Source organism: Pelmatolapia mariae, linkage group LG7 (assembly GCF_036321145.2).
Source record: "Pelmatolapia mariae isolate MD_Pm_ZW linkage group LG7, Pm_UMD_F_2, whole genome shotgun sequence".
Classification (NCBI taxonomy): domain Eukaryota; kingdom Metazoa; phylum Chordata; class Actinopteri; order Cichliformes; family Cichlidae; genus Pelmatolapia; species Pelmatolapia mariae.
Window position 1 is genome coordinate 59,962,491 of NC_086233.1, and position 21,003 is coordinate 59,983,493.

General features: G+C 41.8%; 3 protein-coding genes across 14 annotated transcripts in view; 1 reads left to right on the top strand and 2 right to left on the bottom strand.

Moving 5' to 3' along the window:
• The window catches only part of mob2a (MOB kinase activator 2a), a 54,306-nt gene extending 51,526 nt beyond the window's left edge, over positions 1–2,780 (top strand). For all 6 annotated transcript variants that reach the window (XM_063480033.1, XM_063480028.1, XM_063480032.1 and 3 more), the window contains exons 4-5: positions 467–591; positions 948–2,780. In XM_063480033.1, the coding sequence (XP_063336103.1) occupies positions 467–591; positions 948–1,261 (439 nt within the window). In that variant the 3' untranslated portion in view covers positions 1,262–2,780. The remainder of the gene's footprint in view (positions 1–466; positions 592–947) is intronic.
• Positions 2,781–3,287: 507 nt separating this feature from the next.
• On the bottom strand, positions 3,288–5,149 carry kcnj11 (potassium inwardly rectifying channel subfamily J member 11). The gene has a single exon (XM_063480026.1). The coding sequence runs from the start codon at positions 5,142–5,144 to the stop codon at positions 3,978–3,980; it is 1,167 nt and encodes a 388-aa protein (XP_063336096.1). The 5' UTR covers positions 5,145–5,149; the 3' UTR covers positions 3,288–3,977.
• Positions 5,150–6,403: 1,254 nt separating this feature from the next.
• Positions 6,404–21,003, bottom strand: part of abcc8 (ATP-binding cassette, sub-family C (CFTR/MRP), member 8) — a 59,703-nt gene continuing 45,103 nt past the window's right edge. For 6 of the 7 annotated variants that reach the window (XM_063480024.2, XM_063480021.2, XM_063480023.2 and 3 more), the window contains 14 exons: positions 20,329–20,576; positions 17,502–17,668; positions 15,939–16,166; positions 15,647–15,739; positions 14,981–15,083; positions 14,449–14,562; positions 12,229–12,349; positions 11,644–11,774; positions 10,849–10,927; positions 10,478–10,586; positions 9,609–9,712; positions 7,800–7,933; positions 7,008–7,070; positions 6,404–6,542 (listed from right to left, as the gene is read on the bottom strand). In XM_063480024.2, coding sequence (XP_063336094.1) covers positions 6,405–6,542; positions 7,008–7,070; positions 7,800–7,933; positions 9,609–9,712; positions 10,478–10,586; positions 10,849–10,927; positions 11,644–11,774; positions 12,229–12,349; positions 14,449–14,562; positions 14,981–15,083; positions 15,647–15,739; positions 15,939–16,166; positions 17,502–17,668; positions 20,329–20,576 — 1,832 coding nt within the window. In that variant the 3' untranslated portion in view covers position 6,404. Of the gene's footprint in view, positions 6,543–7,007; positions 7,071–7,799; positions 7,934–9,608; positions 9,713–10,477; positions 10,587–10,848; positions 10,928–11,643; positions 11,775–12,228; positions 12,350–14,448; positions 14,563–14,980; positions 15,084–15,646; positions 15,740–15,938; positions 16,167–17,501; positions 17,669–20,328; positions 20,577–21,003 lie in introns of those variants that run through there. The other variant, XR_010094414.1, reaches the window with a different exon arrangement.

The following is a 21,003-nucleotide window of genomic DNA, read 5'->3' on the forward strand; positions in this document are numbered from 1 at the left end:
TTGCCCAGCAGCAGGACTGACGGGGGATCAGTGTCAGCAAGAGGCAATGTGGCCCGATCAGGAAATTAAAACTCAGAGTCACGGGATCCGCTGTAGCCAAAAAATGCAAACATAATATCTAGTTTGTACATAAGATTGACGTATCACTTTCAGTCATACAGTGATACTCTGATTAGAGGGCTGGGTTTTTCCTCGATGAGGAAACCAAGCAAATGATGTTTCATGAGCCAATTGTCACTTGTGTTATTTTATCTTCCTGCTTGTTTGTTTCTGTTCTAGCAAATACTTTTGTCTGAGCTAATGCTGCTGCTGCTACATGAGCCACACATTCTTTCAGCAGCATTCATTATGATTATTAAAGCTCTGATCACTGCTGTGTAATCACATCCTGTTCTCCATTCATATGTCTTAATGTTGTTGTAATAACAGGGTTTGTGACATTTCCTCTGTGTTACTCTCTTTCTAGAATATACTACTGGTATGACGAGAAGGGGAAGAAGACGAAGTGCACTGCTCCACAATATGTAGACTTTGTAATGAGTCTTTGTCAGAAACTGGTCACAGATGAGGAAATCTTTCCTACAAAATATGGTGAGTGCGGGCCAGAGCAGCTCTGAAGTGTTAAAGCACTTTACTTCCCCCTGCTGGTGCAGATGTGGAAGTGTAGGGTACCATAAATCAGCAGCAGTCCAGTGAGTAAGGGCAGGAAGAAATTGTAGATTGCAATCAAAAGGCTTTGTGAGTCTATTATCTAAGCAATGAATATTATCAGCACTTTTTAAATAACTCACTTTTAATGCAAACCTGCAGCAGTGCTGCATCTTTAGTTTTGCATTCACACCAAGTTATAATATTTTATTCAGGGACTGGCAACACGAGCCAGTTCATAATACTGCCAAAAGCTCAGTCATTTAGTTATTATTGTTTTTGTCTTTTTCTCGCTTCAGGCAAAGAGTTCCCCAACTCCTTTGAGTCCTTGGTAAAGAAGATCTGCCGGTACCTGTTCCACGTGCTGGCTCACCTCTACTGGGCGCACTTTAAAGAGACGGTGGCTCTGGAACTGCAGGGCCACTTGAACACTCTGTATGCACATTTCATCGTTTTCGTAAGGGAATTCAACCTGGTCGACCCCAAGGAGACCTGTATCATGGACGACCTGTCCGAAATCCTCTGCACCCCTGCCCCGCTGCCAGCACTAACCCCGGCCCCCTCTGCCACAGCACCCTCCCCTTCTTCACAAAACCACGTGACGGAGAGATGAGCGGGGGGGCGGTGGTGAAACGGCAGCCGCGGGGGTGTTAGAAGATCAGATGGAGAAGGACAGACAGCCAGGCCCTGGTGCAAGCAGGACTTAAGAGACCTTCCACTACCCTTATATTTCGCTACAACTCCAACCAACCAGCCGGAAGGAAAGGGGGGGAGGAGGGATTTTTTTCAAGTGGGAGGGTTGGGGTGGCGGGGAGGGGTTTGTCACGCCAGCAGGAATTGGCGTGAGCGTTCCTCCAAGGGACAAATTCCTCCCACCTTCTCTGCAATTTAAACTAGGAACAAGTATGTGTTTTATTTTTTTGGTTTTTATTTTCTTTTATTTTTTGTTGACTTTTTATTTTTGGTTTGAGAGGGAGGTGCAGTGTGTTTGTCAGCACTTCACCTCCCTCTATCCTCTGCCTAACATACAGTACAGGAAGGGGGGCTCTGCTTTGCTTCGACCTACTATTGTACAGTGTTGTTGATGTGTGGAGAAGAGGCATCTCTGCTGATTTGTGGGCTTGTCCTTCCCCCCTTCGGCAGTGGGAGGCGGCCGACAGGTGCACGGCCACTACCCTGGCCAGTAGGGAGCCATGTTACTGCCTGACAGGGGCGATACTAGCCAATCACTGTTTTGGGTTGTTTATGTGGGGGATGATTAAAGCGCTTCCTACTCAGGACCTGAGAGAATACGTCACTGCTGCCAGAGAGACTCTACTCATTTTCATTCTCTATCCCTTGTTCACCAGACTGCTCAGACAGATGTCGATTGTGTTTAACTACAATATAGTCAAATAATCACCAGGGGAACCCCTTAACAAAAATATCCCAGAGCTTACCTTTAGAGGGCAGCAAAGATGTGGAAGATGCCACAGAAACAGGGAGACGGAGAAGAGAATATAAAGATTGTATGAGAGATATTTAATCCTATCAGAGAATCGAGACTTTGAGACAGATTGGTGCCTGTATAAGGTGAATCAGAGCTGTTTGCTGGTGTCTCACACAGCAGCAGCCCCTCAACCCACCAACACCATCTCCACCCACTCACTCCAGCAGCACAGAAGGACAAAGACATGAGGTAATGTCTGCAGGCGCAGAGAGGGGGAGAGAGGGACGGAGTGAGAGGTGAGGGCAATGGTGTGACACTGCTCTGCTGTTTAAACCAGTAATTCCAGTGCAAAATAAAAATCTATTTTATTTTTACCAGTCCCTTTAAATTTGCTTTTTTACATATATATATCAGAGGAAAAATTACTTTGGAAATGATGACAGTATCATTACACATGTATAGAAAATGCACAGTCTGCTTGGACTTTACTGTACAAAGAATCACAAGCGGGTTCTGTCAGAAATAGCCTCTGTATGGAGGAGGATTAAATTTATAATTCTCCTTTTTTATTTATTTTAACTTTTTTTGCAGGGTTCCTCAGTTCTGGCTCTTGTTTTTATGTATTTTAATTATTAACTAAGTTAAAAGCAATTTAATATTTTAAGCTCTGCGGATTATAATCTAATAAAAGAGAGAAATGCCAGCTGTCTCTGTGTCTTTTGTTTGTTTTTGTGTTTTGTGGAAATTGAAGAAGCAGCCTGATGTGATCATTTTAATGGGAACTCCGCCAACTTCACACTGGAATTTTTGTTTACACCTCGCTCCTAACCTAAAATACTACTCAGCATGTGCTGACCCTTTTGTAATGGTGATCAAAGGTTCTTTAGTATGACGAGAAGCTTGTTAGAATGAATGGAAGATGGGAGGCAAGCAAAAGATGTCTTTTTTGGAGAGTGAAGAACTCGGTTTTCTTCTGTTTGGCCTCTGTGGAGACCTCGAGGGCAGTCTGGCTGCCTGTCTGTTTGGGGAGAAAATGCCAAAACCTTTAGTTCCTTATCTGGAGAGACTTTGTGGAAGGGTGCATGTGAAACTTAAAAAGAGCTTACTGGAGGGAGGTCATACTTGAGTATAGCACAATCTCATCCATGATGCTTCTGTAATAAATATATTTTATACTTTATATCTCTCCTTTTTTCTGCAAGTGGAAAATGCGATCTCATAAAATGTAAATGATTCTTTTGACTGTACTGTGGGAACTGTAAGATTTGTTTGATCCAGCCTATAGAGTTGGGTTTGGGTATGATTGCTTCTTCAGCCCTAATCTTTGACTGTATTTTAATCTTTGTCAGAGTAGCTGACAGCTATGTAGCCATCGACTAGAGTAATGAGAAACTGTAGTGCAGATTTGTATTTATTTATTTATTTTAATGCTACAGCCTACTGTGCTGTAACTTATTCTGTGTAAAATCAGGGGATATACTAATGAGTTCTTCCGCATGTTGAGAACGCCTTGCTTAATTGTGGGAGTGCCTCATTGTTCTAATCTCATTTCCGTCTTGTGACGCTCCATTCACAACACCATTTCTAGCAGCGTTCTTTTATTTATTTAGGACACATGCAGTCACTTTTTTGTTTAAATAAAAGACAAGCTGATTCACTCTTGATACAGCAGTCACTTCTAATCATCAGTGCATTCTATCTCATTTTCACGCTGACCCTGAGTATAAAAGCATGTTGTGCGCACTGGCTGCATACGGCTGGAGAGAATATATGCTGATTGTTGATTACAGGTAATCTCTGCCATATGTTATAAAATAAATATGATTATCTGAATCAATAACCACCAATCTTAGACTGTTAACTCTCATACAAAATGCTCGCAGACATGATTTGCACACTCTTAAGTTTTCATGGTCTCCAGCCTGGACCTTCGAGCCACCGCGGAGCCCCGACGTCTTCTTACTGACGCCCGCAAGGTGACGCCCTCGGTCAGTTTAAACCGAGCGATGCCACCTGCCTCATCCAGTTTCTTAGCGCTGCAGCAAGGTGTTGGGACCTTCACAGTGTTGCCAAACTTGGAGTAGTCCACTGCGTACATGCCGTCCTCTTCGGACACTGTAGGCACAAAGCGCTGTCCCCACAGGATCTCCTCAGACACGTAGGACGTCCTGGCCTGGGTGGTGATACCGGTGGTCTCCACCACCCCCTCCAACACAACGATCACCTCTATGTCTTGGTGTAACAGATCAGAGGCGGAAAGCTCGTAAAGGGGGCTGTGCTTGTCAATTATGTGACAGATGATGAGCGGAGATACCAGGAAGATGCCATTGGTACCCACTGGGTTATCCATGTGTATGTCGATTTGGTCTAGTGGCACCACCTCACCCTCCTCCGTGGTGGTTCTCTTGACAACCTGCATTCGCACGGTGGCGCTGATGATCATGCTTTTCCTCAGATCCCCAATGCGAACCATAAAGCAGAGCTTGTTGTTTCGGACGGAGATAACAGCGTATTTGCTGAAAATGAGCGTCTCCGCGCGCCTGTTGGCCTGAGCGGTTTTCATGAAGATGCAGCCAAGCATGATGGCGTTGATTACCAACCCGACGATGTTTTGCACGATCAGAATGATGATAGCGGAGACGCATTCCTCCGTGATCATCCGGCCCCCGAAGCCTATGGTCACTTGGACCTCTATAGAGAACAGAAACGCGGAGGAGAAGGAGTGAATATCCGTTACGCACGGGATAAAGTCGTCTCCGCTCTGGTCCAAGTCGCCGTGCGCAAACGCAACGAGCCACCAGATCATTCCAAAAAGGAGCCAGCTGCACAGAAACGACATGGTGAAAATGATGAGCGTGTGAAGCCATTTTAAATCCACGAGCGTGGTAAACACATCCTGCAAGAATCGGCCCTGCTCTCGGATGTTGGTATGCGCCACATTGCATGTGCCGTTCTTGGAGACAAACCGAGCCTTCCCCGCTTTCGCCTTGAACTTGGGCTGCAGAACATCCTCGGCCAAACGTGTAAGCAAGTAATCTTCAGGAATGAGTCCTTTCCTGGACAACATAGCGCTCCCATGCTACGTACCCACAGTCGTTTCGCTTTGAAGGTGCTGCCTGCTTGTGCTTGGATGGGGGAAAAAAAGAATTTTTCTCCTCTCTCCTGGTGACTTCTCTTACCAGCCGGTACTCACCGGTGCAGTGTCAGCTTTTCGGCAGCTGTCGGGCGCAGGAAGGGAGAGCCTTGTTGTGCCCTGTTTTCTGGAGGTATGTGTGCTCCTCACGTTGCCTCCAGATCAGGCGCCTCACAACCGCCAAATCCCATGAGAAGATTCTTCTAACAGCTCCGCAGCTGCCGCCGTCACTCACAAAATAGAGTGACCAGGCGTAGTTGTGCCACACCGCTTTGTTCCAATTGTGATCTCCATCTACCGCTGCGTTGGTACGCACTCACCGCGGCCCTGTGCGTGAAGGAAATCGAGTGAGATGTAAAATGTTCCTTCTATCGCCGCGTAATGGGCCTCTGAGCTGAGTTTTATCACATTTGGATGAGGAGGCAGGCTCATGAGGCGCACTTGGCTCTTTGCTGATCTCGCTACTTCGCTATAGCTTGGTAACGTGAGAAGGAGACGATGTGAGGTGGAGAGGCAGTCCCTCCCTCCCACCACCACCACCATTACCACCAGAGTGGTGCCCTTCCTTTCATTTTCAATGAGAATGCAGGAGAGACCAGGACGCATTAAGAACTGTTCAGCCGTGTAGCTGCTATGCCACAGGCAGCATATTATCCGATCATATAATGGTCGGGGTGTTTGTAACTTAAACAACATTAGGCACTAGCAGGCAGTGGGCTGGTCAACCACAGAAACCAGATCTTGTCTGTTTTGTTTTTCATCTCCGAGCCCATCCCAGCTTTATAAATTTCTATTGTCAGATTGTCAGTGTTCACTCCATCAAGTGCAGCCTCAATCCCACCAGAAGCACATGAAGAATGTTTATAGCATGCTTTGTTTCTGGCAGTGTGCATTTATTTGTCTGCTTAGCTCCAGGTCAATTTAAACTTACAATCCTGTGATGACTAATCAGTTTCAAACAGCAAGTTTAACACATGCCCAAAACACACTTTTAGTCATAAACCCCAATCTCACTGCACAAATAACTCTGGACACACACTTTAAGGATAATTTATGTTTTATTAACAAAGCATTAACATTCTTATGTACAAATATAATACAACATGGTTAAAAAATAAAAGGAATATATTCCATGGGATCAATTGCACTTTGAATGTCTTCCTTTAATGCTTCCACAATCTTCCTCTTCTTGTGCTACTTGTCCGCTTGCACAAAGGAGGCGAAGACACTGTCCTCCTTGTCCAGCAGAGCCTGGGGTCTGTCGTACTCAAGGATGATCCCCCGCTTCATCACGATCACCAGGTCGGCATTGAGAATGGTGTGGACGCGATGCTGCGCGACAGAGCAGAAGAAAGTAATTACTGCAGTGAGCAGTCCAGCCAATGCTAGATCACTCGGACGGTTTAGAAACAAAGCTGCGATAGAAAAAGCTGTATGCACATCTTTATATTGGCTGGTAAATTAAGTGTGTGGTTGCATCCACTGTAAATACCAGAGTTCATCAGGTTTCTGGCTGTTTGCCTTTTTTTCTTAAATATTTCATGAGAAATATCAAAAGTGAGCACCACACATTTTATCATACTTTTTTTTTTTTACCTCTTTTATTACTCTATAATGTAATTGCAATAACAAAGAATAAGACCAGAAACATGCCGTGATTTCCTCTTTCAATAACTAGCACCGTATTTGTAGCTTTTCAAGGTTAAAGCGTCAGTAGTGCAGTGCAAAGGTCAGCAGTCCTTGTGATAATGCCGAAGCTGTATGCATTACTGTAAATGGCAAGGGGGATATACTCACTGCTATGATAACTACTGTTCGATCAGCAAAAGCAGTCATCACCACTTTCTGCAGGATGCTCTCCTGTGGAGATGGAGGCAGGGAGGTTAGTTTAAGCAAACATGCTTTTATTTTCACTGGGATGCAGAGTTTGTGTAAAAACAAAAGGTGCTTTCGATAGTTAACATCATCATTCATGTTGTTTAAAAAAAAAAATCGATTTTCACCGTTATTGTTCAAACCATCATCTCTCTTGTTTATTGTCTGGTCCCTTCTTACAGGCTCAACTGTGTTTCCTTGAGGGCAGTGCTGCTGCCTTATTGTAAGCTGGAACTGGTGCTCTTTGTGGCCAATCATACAAGAGAGGCTTTTAAGTACAGAGCAACCATTTCCTGAAATTCCCCTCAGGCTCTCGGTGCGCTCAGTATTTTCCTTCTATTTCAGATTTTCTCTTGGCGCTTCATGCATGTTTTCTCCTACACTTTTTCTCCTTGCATCAAAAAGCATCAGTTAAAGGTTTACTCCTAAAACTGCTGAGGTTTTTTTTTTCTCGTTCTGTACCTCTTTTAATATTACTCTACAAAAGAACGAAGTGCACATCTATTCACAAATCATTCAGTCTGTCAGCTTTTCCTTCATTTTCTTTGTTGCCATGCCCCCAGATGAAAATTACCGCGTGCACTTTGTGTCACCCCTGCACTTCTCGTGTCCTTCACCTCCCCTTTCTCTGATTTTCTCATTTCTTTCCTCTCTCTTCACACCTGCTCTCCACTCTCTGCCTTAAAGATGCTCTTTGTTTAATTACACACTCACCGTTGCCATGTCTATGGATGCCGTGGCTTCGTCCATGATAAGGATACTGCTTTTCCTGACGAAGGCTCTGGCCAGACAGAACAGTTGTCTCTGACCCTGACTGAAGTTTTCTCCTCCTTCTGTCACTATGGCATCTGAAAACACAAACATACACTTCAATATGTTTCAATCATTTCCAGAATTTAGAAGCGTTTTTTATTGTTGTTTTTTGCGACACATGACACTACAGAGGAACTACGTAGTTCAGTTATTTTCTTAAGTAAGAGTGTAAAGAGTAAGAGGGTAAAGTTAATTAGCCTTTAGGTTTTGGATTGCAGATCAATAGGATATTGATTTCCCATTTTCTCCTCAGTGTTATAAATGATGAAGGTTAAGTCATAAAAATGCTTGAAGAACCAAATAGCTCTCTAGTGATTTAACCTAACACAGAATAAAAATCTACCATCAGGTACTTAATTAATGAATTAATTCACTGAATGTTGAGATTTTCTTTTTGGTTGTAACGTCATGTAAGTCTGACGTTAATATACAGAAAGAAGAAACAACGAGAGGACTGAGGGTGGCGTGGGCTGCAAACCTGTAACAGGTCTAAGATCAGATTTTATATCGCTACATGGGAGCTATTTGATGACTGGATCAATCCTTTATGGCAGCTCAATGTCTTTGATCTGGCGCTCGGTTTATTCAACAGTAGGATGCGTGTCACTCTTCAAACAGAGGCTTCCAACAGGAATCAAACTAGTTGCAAGGTGAATGTAAAGGGTTAGAAATAATGGGAGGGGTGAGGTGCATTATGCAGTGAAGTCACACTGAGAGGCATTGTTTGGTGTTTTGCATTAAATATGATTAATAAGGTTATTTTTTAATTCCTCAAACTATACAGTTGCCATTATGAACATATAATAAAGGCAGTAACAAGGACTCAGGTTGGTTCACCACACAGCATACATCTATAGCACACTGTATTGTTGCTTAAACCAAATCAAAGGACGAACTTAATTAGCCATCAGCTCCAGCCTCAGGGATCAATATCTTACTGAACATCTGGGTCCAGCAGACATAAACTAAAGCTGCAAGCAGCTTAGCTTGAACCTGTCACATCCTGACACACACACACACATTCGTCAGTGTCACACAAGACTAAAATTGATCATGTGAGATGAGCAGCAAGCTTATTCCACAAGAGAAGCGTTTCTTTTTTTGTTGTTGTGATGAATTGCAGAGGACGGCAGAGACGTAAGGAATCGAGTGATAAACTGGAAGTGCTCACGCGCCAATATTAATGTCCACGCAAAGACGGCCCCGTGCAACATCATCGCTTCAAGCATTCATCATTTATGCACGTTGGATTTTCTGACTTGACTTTCAGATAATATTTGATCTGGCTGCGAGTCTTCCTGCTGGTGGCAACTGTCTGGTGTCCTGTGTCAAAACCACGAGCAGAAAACTGTGCAGGACGGAGCAGCAGCACATAAAACAGCCACTGCAGCGAGTTAAAAATGAATGCTCATGTCATCTGATACAGCGGCTCGATCTTTGTATGGGGACACTCGAGCAGCTGGTAGATGTGACGTTGACAGAGTGCATGTAACTTCTGAGAAAGAATTAATTTTTCTGTTTAATGTTCAGATCCGGGTGAGCACACTTTACTCTGTGTGTCTTTTAAAATAAACAGTTTTCAAATGTGATATAGTTCACACACACACACACACACACACACACACACACACACACACACACACACACACACACACACACACACACACACACACACACACACACACACACACACACACACAGATGTCTCACCCAAGCCTCCTGGAAGTGATTTAACAACAGGTTTCAGCTGAGCTATCTCCAGCGCTTCCCACAGCATCTCATCAGTTGCTTTCATCTCTGGGTCCAGGTTGAACCTACAAACCCGCAAAAACAAGCTACATTTAGGGCTGCAACTTTCAGTTACTTCATGATTAGGGCTTTTTTTTTGAATAACAAATATTTGGATGATCTGTAAAGCATCATAAAACAGTGAGAAATATCCTTCCTAATATCCCAAGTCGATGTCACCAAAAATCCATGTTTGTATTTCACAAGACATAATAAATATTATATTTTGAGGGTCTGAAATCAGTATTTTAAAAAAGTCATTTTTATTTGTGGTCTGTACATTTAAGCTTTAATATAATCCTCACCTCCGAGCTGCCACTGGGGCCATTTCATTATGATCTATTTGAAGCAGTGTCTCTGATGACTGTGTAATGAATATTCCAGTAAATGGACTAAAGCGTATAAGCTGGTCAACTCGAGCAACACACCCTTCTGTCATCACTAAACCTAGTCCATACATAAAACATGTAAAGGGACAAACACTGAAATATACTTTTACATCACTGGATAAAACTACAGTCTGAGACCATCGTGCAGCTTGTTTTTTCTCCGGGATGACATTGCTTTTATGGTCGGTGCTGCTGGAGTCTAAAAATAAACCTCTTCACTGGAGTTTTCAGAGGACACTGCTCTTATCCACAATTAGCTCACCTCCTGTTTTGTGTCTTTGAAGACTCTCTACCATCTGCTCATTTTACTGGAACTGTTCTGCATTTCCCCCCTGTTTACTAAAATGCATATCAGAATCACTGATTCACTAGTCTTCTTTTTGACAGAGAAGTCTACTGTACCGGATGGTGCCACTGAACAGGATAGGGTCTTGGAGGATGATGGACAGCCGAGATCTGAGAGTTTGCAGAGGCAGCTTGGAGATGTCGATGTTATCAATCACAATCCTTCCTGTGTGACAGAAGTTTACAAAAACACACCGATTTCACCACTTTTCCTCTTTTTTTTCTACTATTTCAATTATTATTTTATCCCTTGCGGAGACACGAATCCCATTTGGATTATGTCAGGAAGGGCATCTGGTGTAAAAATCAAACGTGCAGATCTAAGTGTTATGGCGACCCCTTGTGAATAAGCAAACAGCCAAAAGTAGATGTATATTTTATCCTGTTAACTTTTTTTGTGCTGGTGTGAAGCTGAAGTGATATTTTACCCTCAAACATGTCCACCATGCGGAAGAAGGCCAAGGAGAAAGAGGATTTACCGCTGCCGGTCCTGCCACAGATCCCCACCTGGAAAAAAAAAGCAAAAACAGTCATAATTATCACCTTTAATCTATCCATCCAGTCTCTTAGAAGCTTATTGGTGTGGGAGCTGGGTGGCTAGTCTATCCTAGCTGTTAAGGCAGGATAAAGCAAGAGCAGGGTACTCCCTGAACATGTCAAAGTCCATTAAAAGGCTCACCAGTGCTCAGTAAACTAAAATATGTATTTTCTGTATTATCTCTTTTCACAAGTAGAAGACTTAAATTGGTAAAATAAAAATCATAAAAAATAAAGTACAGAGTGAATACATTAATATTTCATTAAATGCATCCAAAGTGGCATTAAAAATAAATGCAGACATTATTTCATTTATTTTTAAATGTGATTTATTTATTTGACCTTGTATCATTTCTCCTGTTAATTGGCTTTCTGGTTTATTTAAATCTTAGTATGTATTTCTGTTGTGAGTCTGAAAATGATAAAAAACAGTCCATAACACAGTTTGAATGACAGCTTCCTTATCTGATGGGGCACACGTGCAAATACCAACAATAAAATAATAACATAAAAAACAGAAATACAAAAGTTTGAGGGGAAATAACAGCAGAATAAATGGAAATATGCAAAATTTGCATCATTTAGCTGTTATGCAACTATATGACCTATATTTGTTTTTTCTCCAAAGAGTTTTCATTTAATCTGTTTTGCTCCTCCACATTCAAACACAGGTTTCTGTCCTGTACCTTCTGAGCAGGGCTGATATGTGCGTTGACATTTTTGAGCACAGGCTTCAGTGTGGCGTCATAACGAACGCTCAGATTCTGTATCTTGATCTCTCCCTGTCGGGGCCAGCCGTCAGGAACCTGAGACACAGCTGAGACACGCAAGAAAACATCACGACTTTCAATTTGATCTTTTTTTCCATCTGAGAAGCAAAAACCTGAGCGAATCCATCTTATCAGCATATATTCTCCTTCAATTTGTCACCAAAATGTAAAATTTTCCCACATTTTATGGATAAGAAACAGACGCATTGCATACTGCACACCACACACTTTTACATAGCGCATGCATGTATGATCGATTATTAGGGGATATAAAAGACATTAGCTGAGTTTTAAATAAGCGCGAGGGATAAAGATCCATTTCTTGTGAACATTATGATACCCTTCTTGAACTGACAGTGATGAATGTAGAGTTTATTTCAGGCTTCTTCACTCAAGAAGAAATCACAAACACTTTTCAGGTAAGACATTAGACATGATTTCTCTGAGCGCCTGCTGAATCAGTAAGAGAAAGCTTAATTTGAGGCGGTAGAGTGCACTCACTGAGCAGTCCCTCGTAATTCTCGGGTTCAGTTTTGAGCAGGCCGTTAATCCTCTTGACTGAGCCAAGCTGTACTTCCATGTCTGCCAAGTTACGCACCATCCAGTTCATGTAGTTGGACACCTGATACAAGAAGGGAGGAGGGAGGAGATGAGCTGAGTAAATGTCACCACACAGACACGCAGTCCTTTCGGTGTGGACATTGTTGTTGTTTTCACCCAGATACAACTCGAATATCCTCAGTGTGTCTCGGCTTTTCGTGACTGTCACGATGAATTTTCTAGACAGGCTTTTTCAGAAACACAGAAACACTTGAAATAAAAACATTTTGTTCCCAATTTACCTGAAATTGCTGTATTTTTACAGCAAAAATATACCAAAAAAAGAAACTAATTTACATGAATATCAACCTTTTCTACCTTTTAGCATCCACAACCTTTATTGTGTTTTCATCTCAATGGCATGAAAAAACTAAACAGTACTTTAGGGCTAAAATCCCTGCATAAAACATTTTTCTTAAGTAGTATCTTCTAATTTCTGAAAATGTGCTCATTTAATATGAAGTAAAACCACATCCTAACGTTAAACGGGCTGCCAGTGACCTGGTAAATGTTGAAAGGATAAGATAGTGTGGAAGTATTTTAATAAAATATCTACAATCCAATTATTTATTTTATTTCCAGTGAGAAGATGCATTTAGGCACATTTTTCCTTCACACTTAAAGTCACAGTGTTATTTTACATAACAGGACAAAATGAAAATCATCTGGGCTTTACCAGGTGTTCAAATTAGGTAAATGCAATCTCATGAACAACAAAGCACAGCATATTACATCATGTCATTATTTATTTGACAAAAATCCAGCGTGTGGAAAAATCAAGTAACTCTTACTGCTTCAATAAGAATTAATAGTGTAAGTAGTAGCCAGGTGCTGCTAATCAACTGTGCTTTATTAACTGATCATCAGTGAGTGTGACCACCTCTATAAAAGCAGGAGATTTGGTCGGTTTGGTGGTTTGGAGCTTTCAGCTGTGTGCTAACAGAATGCCAAGCAGGAAAAGCATCAGCAATGATTTTAGAGAAGCTGTCCGTCACTCTGGGAAGTGTTATACGGCCATTTCCAAACAATCTGAAGCCTGAAGTGAAAAAGATTATTCACATGTGGAAAACATTCAAGACAACTGCCAATCTTCCCAGACGGCCAGTCTGAGCAAATACACCCCAAGGTCTCAGTTAGCAATTTCAATGTTAAAGTTCGACAGTACGGTTAGAAAAGTGTTGAACACAACAGAGGGCAACTTGGGGTTCAGTATCTTGTCCAAGGACAATTTGCTATGCAGACTGAAGCAGCCAGCGATCAAACCACCAACCTTTCAATTAACTCTACCTGCTGAATTGCAGCCACCATTTGTTTGGCCATAATGCACGGCACCACATTTGTTCAAAATCAAACACAGCACATCACCTCATAGCAACTGTCAGCACTGTGGTGGAGGGGTGATGATTGGATCTTGGCAGCTCACAGTCACTGAGTCAACCAAGAACTCCTCTTTATACCAAAGTATTCAAGAGTCAAATGTAAGGCAAGCTGTCTAACAACTAAAGCTTGACCAAAACTGGATCACGCAACAGGACAGTGATGCCAAGCACAGCAGCAAATCTACAACAGAATGTCTGAAAAAGAAAATAATCAAGGTGTTGCAGTGACCCAGTCAAAGTCCATGCCTCAGCCTCAACTTAAGAGAGCCGTGCATAAATGGGGAACTGAAGCAACATTGTAAAGAAGAGGGAGCCAAGCGAGAGACTGATGAAGTCATACAGAAAAGATTAACCATAATGATTAATTATTATGGTGCAGTATGTCATGTGTTTTTGTTCATCTCAGGTTGTATGTACTCAATTTTAAAACCTGGTAAGGATCAGATTTCTTTTCACTGATGTGTACAAACTTGAGAAAGGATACATTTTCTTTTTACTGTGACTGTAAAAGTTATTTTTATCTGTCTGCACTAAAACATGTAAGAATCAGTAGAAACAAAGGAAAGAAATTGTTACAAAAGACAATTTTCTCCATCCTTTTTTAAAATAAATTAACTACAAATGAAACACATTGGTCAAGTAATGAAAGTGTTCTTTATACTACTAGTGCTGCGGGAGCTTTTTGCAACATTGAGCTTAAACCTGTAAATACCTTAACAGTTAAACACACACACACTCTCACCATGAGTGCGTATGTCAGACCGAGCCCCACCAGCCCGGGGGACAGCTGGTTGTAGAGCGAATTGGTGATGGAGGCTACCGCCGCCACCAACACCACACAGGCTCCGATGTACTCCTGCAGAGACAGACAAAGTCAACATCACAGCGAGAAGTTAACGCTTCACTTAATAACTGAAGAAGGTAAATAACGCTTAAAGAGATCCATTATTGTAGATTGGTTTATTGTTAACAGACATGACAGTGGGGGCGGTGGGGGCGTGTTCTTGTTTGCATTCATCAACATTTCAAGAGTTTCTGCTGCTGTGAAACACAAGGAGCCGAATGAACTGTGAGCAGCACGGTCAATACATAAAACATGACATGTAGACAGCATTTCAAGCTAATAGGAGAATGAAAAATTCAGTGTTTCAGAGACCCCAACAGAGGGAGCAGTTACCCAGCAACATCAGCATAAATGTGAAGCAGATATCTGACAAACAGTGAAGCAGAACTGATGTGAATTTTAAAGAAGGGCGCAGCAGACGGATCATTACCATGCGGACCTCCAGCCAACGGTTGGCTGCTGTGAGGAAGAGAGAGGCGATGTTGTTGGCATCGGTGAACTGTAGTAACCTCTGTCTGAACCTGGGCTCATACCTGCCAACAGAAGGGGTTTAAGTCATTCATTATTTCACTGTATCCCGGACTGCGTTACATCTATATCTAAGAAAAGCACCGTATGCTATTTCTCATTGCTCTTTAACTTTTAGGAATATAATGACATTTAGTGACAGAAATAAAACGAATGGCTTTGCCTGTTTGGTATTTAAGGCTGAAATTTCTTTTGACATTTTCAGGTTCAGGAAAATGCCACATATGTAACGATTTTTCAATAAACGCTGCCTTTCCAAATGTGCAAAGATCTCAAGAATCTGAAAACAATTTCAAATGTTTGCACTTGTGGCTCCTTTGTCACTGAGCGTTTGATTTCAGCCAAATACCTGAAATAAGCTTTTGGCATTTTCACTTCTACAGTACATAATTACCTAACCAACAGTCCACTATAGTCCAATCGTAAATGCTGAAGCTTTTGTGTGTCCCTGTTTGCACGCAAGTAGCCTACAGCGTTCTGAAGCCCTTTTGAAAAATATTGTATTTTTAACCTCGGCTATGGCTTTTTAAATGTTCCCATTTTCACCAAGGATGTAAGCATGTGTTACCTGAGGGCTCGTATAGTGGTGAGACCTTCAACTGTCTCAGAGAAGTGGGAGAGTAAAGGGAGTTGTGTGCTGTCCTCCAACTGCTGCAGGTCCCTGACCAGAACATAGCAGAGACAACAAACGGGGAAATATCAGCTGAACCATATTCAGATATTAGATTTTTGGATCCAAATCATAAATCTAATGAATTTCATTCTGAAAAGGAATATTTATTTTGTCCCACCAAAAAAAAAAAATCTCGCTATATAGCAATGTGTCTGTGACTTCCCTCCATCTATCCCGTCAGACTCACCTGGAAGCCATCCGGAAGTATTTCTGAATAAAGTAGCAGGTGACGGCCAGCGGCAGAAGGGCGATGAGGAAAACGGGTGTGACGTAGGAGATGACACCCAAAGCGGACACGCATAGTAAGGTGGAGCGGGAGAGGCACTCGAGGGTGGTGGGAATGTGCTGATCGATTGTGTTGGTGTCAGTGGAAAATCTGTTTAGGATGCTGCCGAGAGGAGTGGTCTCAAAGAGCCTGAAGAGAAGAAAGAGAGTAAAATTCCCTGTACTTTATCATCAAAATGACCAGATTACTCTCTGAAATACTGCCGGCTTATCAAAAATGCTTCCGCTGGAGCTCTAACAAGGACTAGAAAGAGATTAGCTTTTCTTCATTGGCTCCCTGTTAAATCCATAATTGAATTTAAAATCCTTCTCACACACCTCACATACGAAGACCTGAGCTCCATCATATCTTAAAGACCTTAAAGTATCATATTATCCCAAATAGAGCACTTGGCTCCATTAGAGGTATCTGTACCTTTAATATTAGACTTAAAAGCTTTTCTTTTTGATAAAGCTTATAGGCAGGCCTGGATCAGGTGACTCTTAACCATTTGTTATGTTGTTATAGGCTCAGGCTGCTGGGGGACTTCCCATGATGCACTGAGCATTCTCCATTTGGCTCTTTTCCACTCTCCATGCAGTTCTGTGCTTCTACTGCATGTCATTAACTTTGTGTTTTCACCTGTGGGCTTTCTCCCACCTCTTTCCGCTCACCCCCAACCACCTGGGGTCTCTTCCTCTGATATGGGACCTTGCTCGCAGGGGATCCTTTCTATCATCTTGTTAAGTCTGAACCTTACCATGTAAAGTGCCTTGACATGACTGATTTAGTCTCATAAGGTTAATTTCAAAGATCAGAATTATACAATAAAATAAAATAAGATTCAATATTTAAAAACAGTGTGGATGCTTCTGCCACTGAAAAAAATACATTTCCACTTTATAACTCAAAAATTCATGTTATTTTCAGAAGCTTGATTTAGTATTTAAAAAATTTAACATGCCAAATTTTGAGCCAATAATCCGAAACGTTGATTTACAGATGGAAATAGATTTTTTCCAGAGTTGTCTGGCTCAGTTACTGCACATAATGTCCTCTTTGTATATATTTACTTACTGTATATAATGTTTTCTCTCTCTTTTTGCCCAGTCGAGGAGCGTATCAGGACACATTTCACTGCGTGTTGTACTTGTATAACTATGCACGTGGCAAATACAAGATCTTGAATCTTGAGTTTACATTCATTCATGTGAATTCTGCACAGTATGTTAATGCAGCTTCTTTATGTGTATATACATTGCTTTCCAGTGTGTCTTGAGGCAGGTGATGTCTCCTGGGTTTTGCACGAGGAAAGCAGATGGTGCTCAGAGTAATGAGGCAAAAAACCTTTTAACTGTGTTTTCTCTTATATCATCAGCAAGCACACATCTTTCTCTGTCTCTGCCCGTTTTCACACATCATAAGGCATGCACACACACACGCACGTGCACACAGACAAACACACAAACGCGCTGAGCGTCGCACCTCATGGGGGCCAGGATGATCTTGTTGAGCAGGTTGTGGTGCAGCTCTTTGGCCGCTTTGAGACCGGTCCACTCCACAGCCACGGAGGTGGCGAGACAGAGGACGATGCCCAGGCAGCAGAGCACACTGAACACAGACAGATACCAGGAGTGGCTGAAGCCACAGTCCTATAACACACACACACACACACACACACACACACACACACACACACACACACACACACACACACACACACACACACACACACACACACAGAGGGGGTTATAAAAGGCATGAGCACAATGCTATGTGTTGTTTGAGAAAGAAGAGTCTGTCGTCCTACTTACTTTGTTGTAATTATAAACACAATTAAACATCGAGGCTGGTTAAAAATCAGCTGTCTAGAACAAAAGCCAGTGAGATTTTCCAAGCTAAGCTGATAATATTTGAACAGAAAAAGAGAAATAAAGTGGGCTGGGGAACTATTTTCTTCTTCCTTTTGCTTCTAATCTAATTATTCTCTTCACCCTGGATCCAAATTTTCTATCCACTTTTATTTTATGTGATACCTTTTGATCATAATACTAAGAAATGTTTATCTTCATTTTCACTCTCACACATCACTAATTCAAATTTCTTCCATTTCACACAGTTCGCTAAAGAAATAGCTGCATTTATTTTATAAAAATAGACCTAATATCAACATCCTAACCATTTACTAATGACAGAGTTAAGGGACAGCACTCTGTCCTCTGAAGGAGCAGTGGCCAAGAGATAAAAGCTCTAGCACCAAACATTAAAATCTAAATGACAGCAAACATATAAAGACAAGCTTCAGGGCGTAATCGTGAGGATTTTATGGTTATAATGGTTTCCATGCAGTCCTGATTGATTAGATCTCGTAAGTCAGTTGATCACAAAGCAAACTAAACTGATGATTATGCTGCATGAGTGAAACAGTTGCAGCACAGCATGCTTCACTTGGCTAAAATCTGTGATTTGTACATAACCTGCTCTCTCCGCTGAGTCACACTGATCTAAATTTAAACAAAAGCCAGGAAGCATAATCCAAATGCTGGTCTGGCACCTCAAACTGATGGGTCTTTAAAAATAAATAATTCCAAAAAAGCTGGGAAGGTGTGCATAATGTAATTAAAAACAGAATTCAGTGAAATGCAAATATCACAAAGCCACATTTATTCACATTCGAACATAGAAATGATATAAAATGATAAGATTTACTATTTGAAGGAGAAAAAAAGGTCATTTTTTAAATTTGATGTCATCAGCACCTCTCAGAATATATATTTGGGATTTTAGATGAACTCATTACAGTCTCAGCTATTAATGTTAGCTGATGCTTATTTTTATATACAGTGAAAAAGTTGCAGGTAGGACCTCTAAAAGAAGAGAAAAATATATCAGAGATATCACTGGGAAAAAAAAGACCCTTTAGCTGCTCATCACACAGCCCAGTTGCCACTTGTGACATGAAGCATTTCCACTATCTAATCCTCTCACTGCTCAATTATTTCCTCTCTCTAGAAGGAGAGAAGCAGTGTGGCATTTATGTGAAGTGGCCGAGTGTGCGTTTGTCAGAACAGGACTTCTGAGAGTCCCCTCGTGGATTAGTCTGTAGCACAGCGTAGATTAGATAAAGCTGGCAACGACGCACTGAAGTTCAGCCAGACAAGTTGTGATCAGCATTCAAGTGACAATTTATTATCTACGCTTAGCTGGACATGCAGTGGATGTTTGTGGGTGAGAGAAAGAGACAGACGGCTGCTGTTTATATTCAGCAGGACACGGTGCCTTTTATGCAGCCCTCATCCTGAGCCGAGTCTGTCGACGGCCTTCACGTGACCTGGCATTTCACACATGCACACATAACACAGACACGCACGCACACAAATATACATATACAGCAACTACTGATGACAGTGTTGTTTTACTGGTCCTGAAACACAATCATTTGTTAACAGCCCGTGTGACTTCTTGAATGTGGATCATGCAGGTTAACTCTTCCTCTGCTTACTCCGAGTGTTTTTTTATGTACAGTTAGTGTGTGAAGGCTACTGACCATTTTGGTTAAGCGGTAACTAAAACAGTCAAGTAGTAAGTAGAAAAAGGGTGTAGGAAATGCTTTATAGGTGCTAAATCATTCTATAGTCACCTGGTGTGGACAGGAGGGCAACTTTTACCCACTCAGATTTATAACTCAGTTACTGAGACTTTAAACTTCTTCATAAATTACAGCACTGCAGCTGGCATTCACATCAGACCTCATACATGCTTTAACTCGAACATTTTCCATTTGGACACTGACTTCTATAAATACATTAGTTCAGCTTTGATATTCAGATGAGGCCGAGCTGCAGTCTCTTCAGGGTGTGTTGGTCTGGATTTGGCAGTGCGTGTGTTTGTGTTGTAGGTCAGCTCTGCTCAACTGAGAATTAGTGGGAATATTATGTAATTCACGCTGGCCTACAATCAATTTCTGTTTTAGATAAACTATTTGCATCTAATGCAGTCTGTCTTTTTTGAAGCTTATCAATTATTGATTTAACATTAGCTGATATTTACCTCTTACAGAAAACATGTTTGGATTATAAGTCAAATGATAGCAAACATTTTATGCAACAATTTAAATTGGCGTCATTTGTTTTCATCCCACTAGATGGATCTTTTTAAAAAATGACCCACTGATTGTATTAATGCTCAAATAATTTTTAAAAAGGCAGTGCGAATGAAGCAGAAAATACTTTATGGCTCTAAAATATCTCAAGAGAAGCAGAAACAAAGAGCTAAGTGTCTAAATCAAAAGCTGAGCGGTCCATCCTCTCACCTGTACGATGGTACAGTTGTGAACTGAGGCGTCTTTCTTGGCTGTGATGACATGTGACGTCCAGTGGGCCAGCCAGTAGTCAATGGCCACCATGAGGGAGTGTTTGAGGAGCTGCGACAGGAGGAGCAGGCTGAGCAGGAGGAGCCCTGCAGAGGACAGGTAGGTGCCGCAGGAGCGCCAGGGGATGGTAGCTCTCTGGCGCATTACCTGTGACAGGTTGTCATCATCTTCACTCTCCACAGATTCCTCTGGGGTTGAAACAGAGATGAAGTCCAGTGTTAAAGGTTTTGTTTTTGGCCAATTGTGAGATGTAATTAGGCCGAGTTATTGGGGGGATACTCCCACTGGGTTTAAATCTGGGACTCTCGGCCATTTGACCTTAGAACTGAAGAAGCTTCTCGGATGAGAGGTGAAACGTCTTCAAGCAACTTTAAGAAGTCCAGACGCTTTTCTTTCCAAGCTCCTTAGACTAGGCCGAGTTATCTATTTTGCAAGGACTGCTTCCATTGTCACATTTTTTTTATCTTATGTAAATTTGCTTATTTCTGTCTAAAAACGCCCTGCTCTGCTACAACTCACAGCTCAGACGCTCATGACATTTCTTTCTCTCCTTCTACCCTTCTTCTCAAATATTTCATTACCTTCACTTTTTCTCTCTTTCCTCTTTCCTTTTCT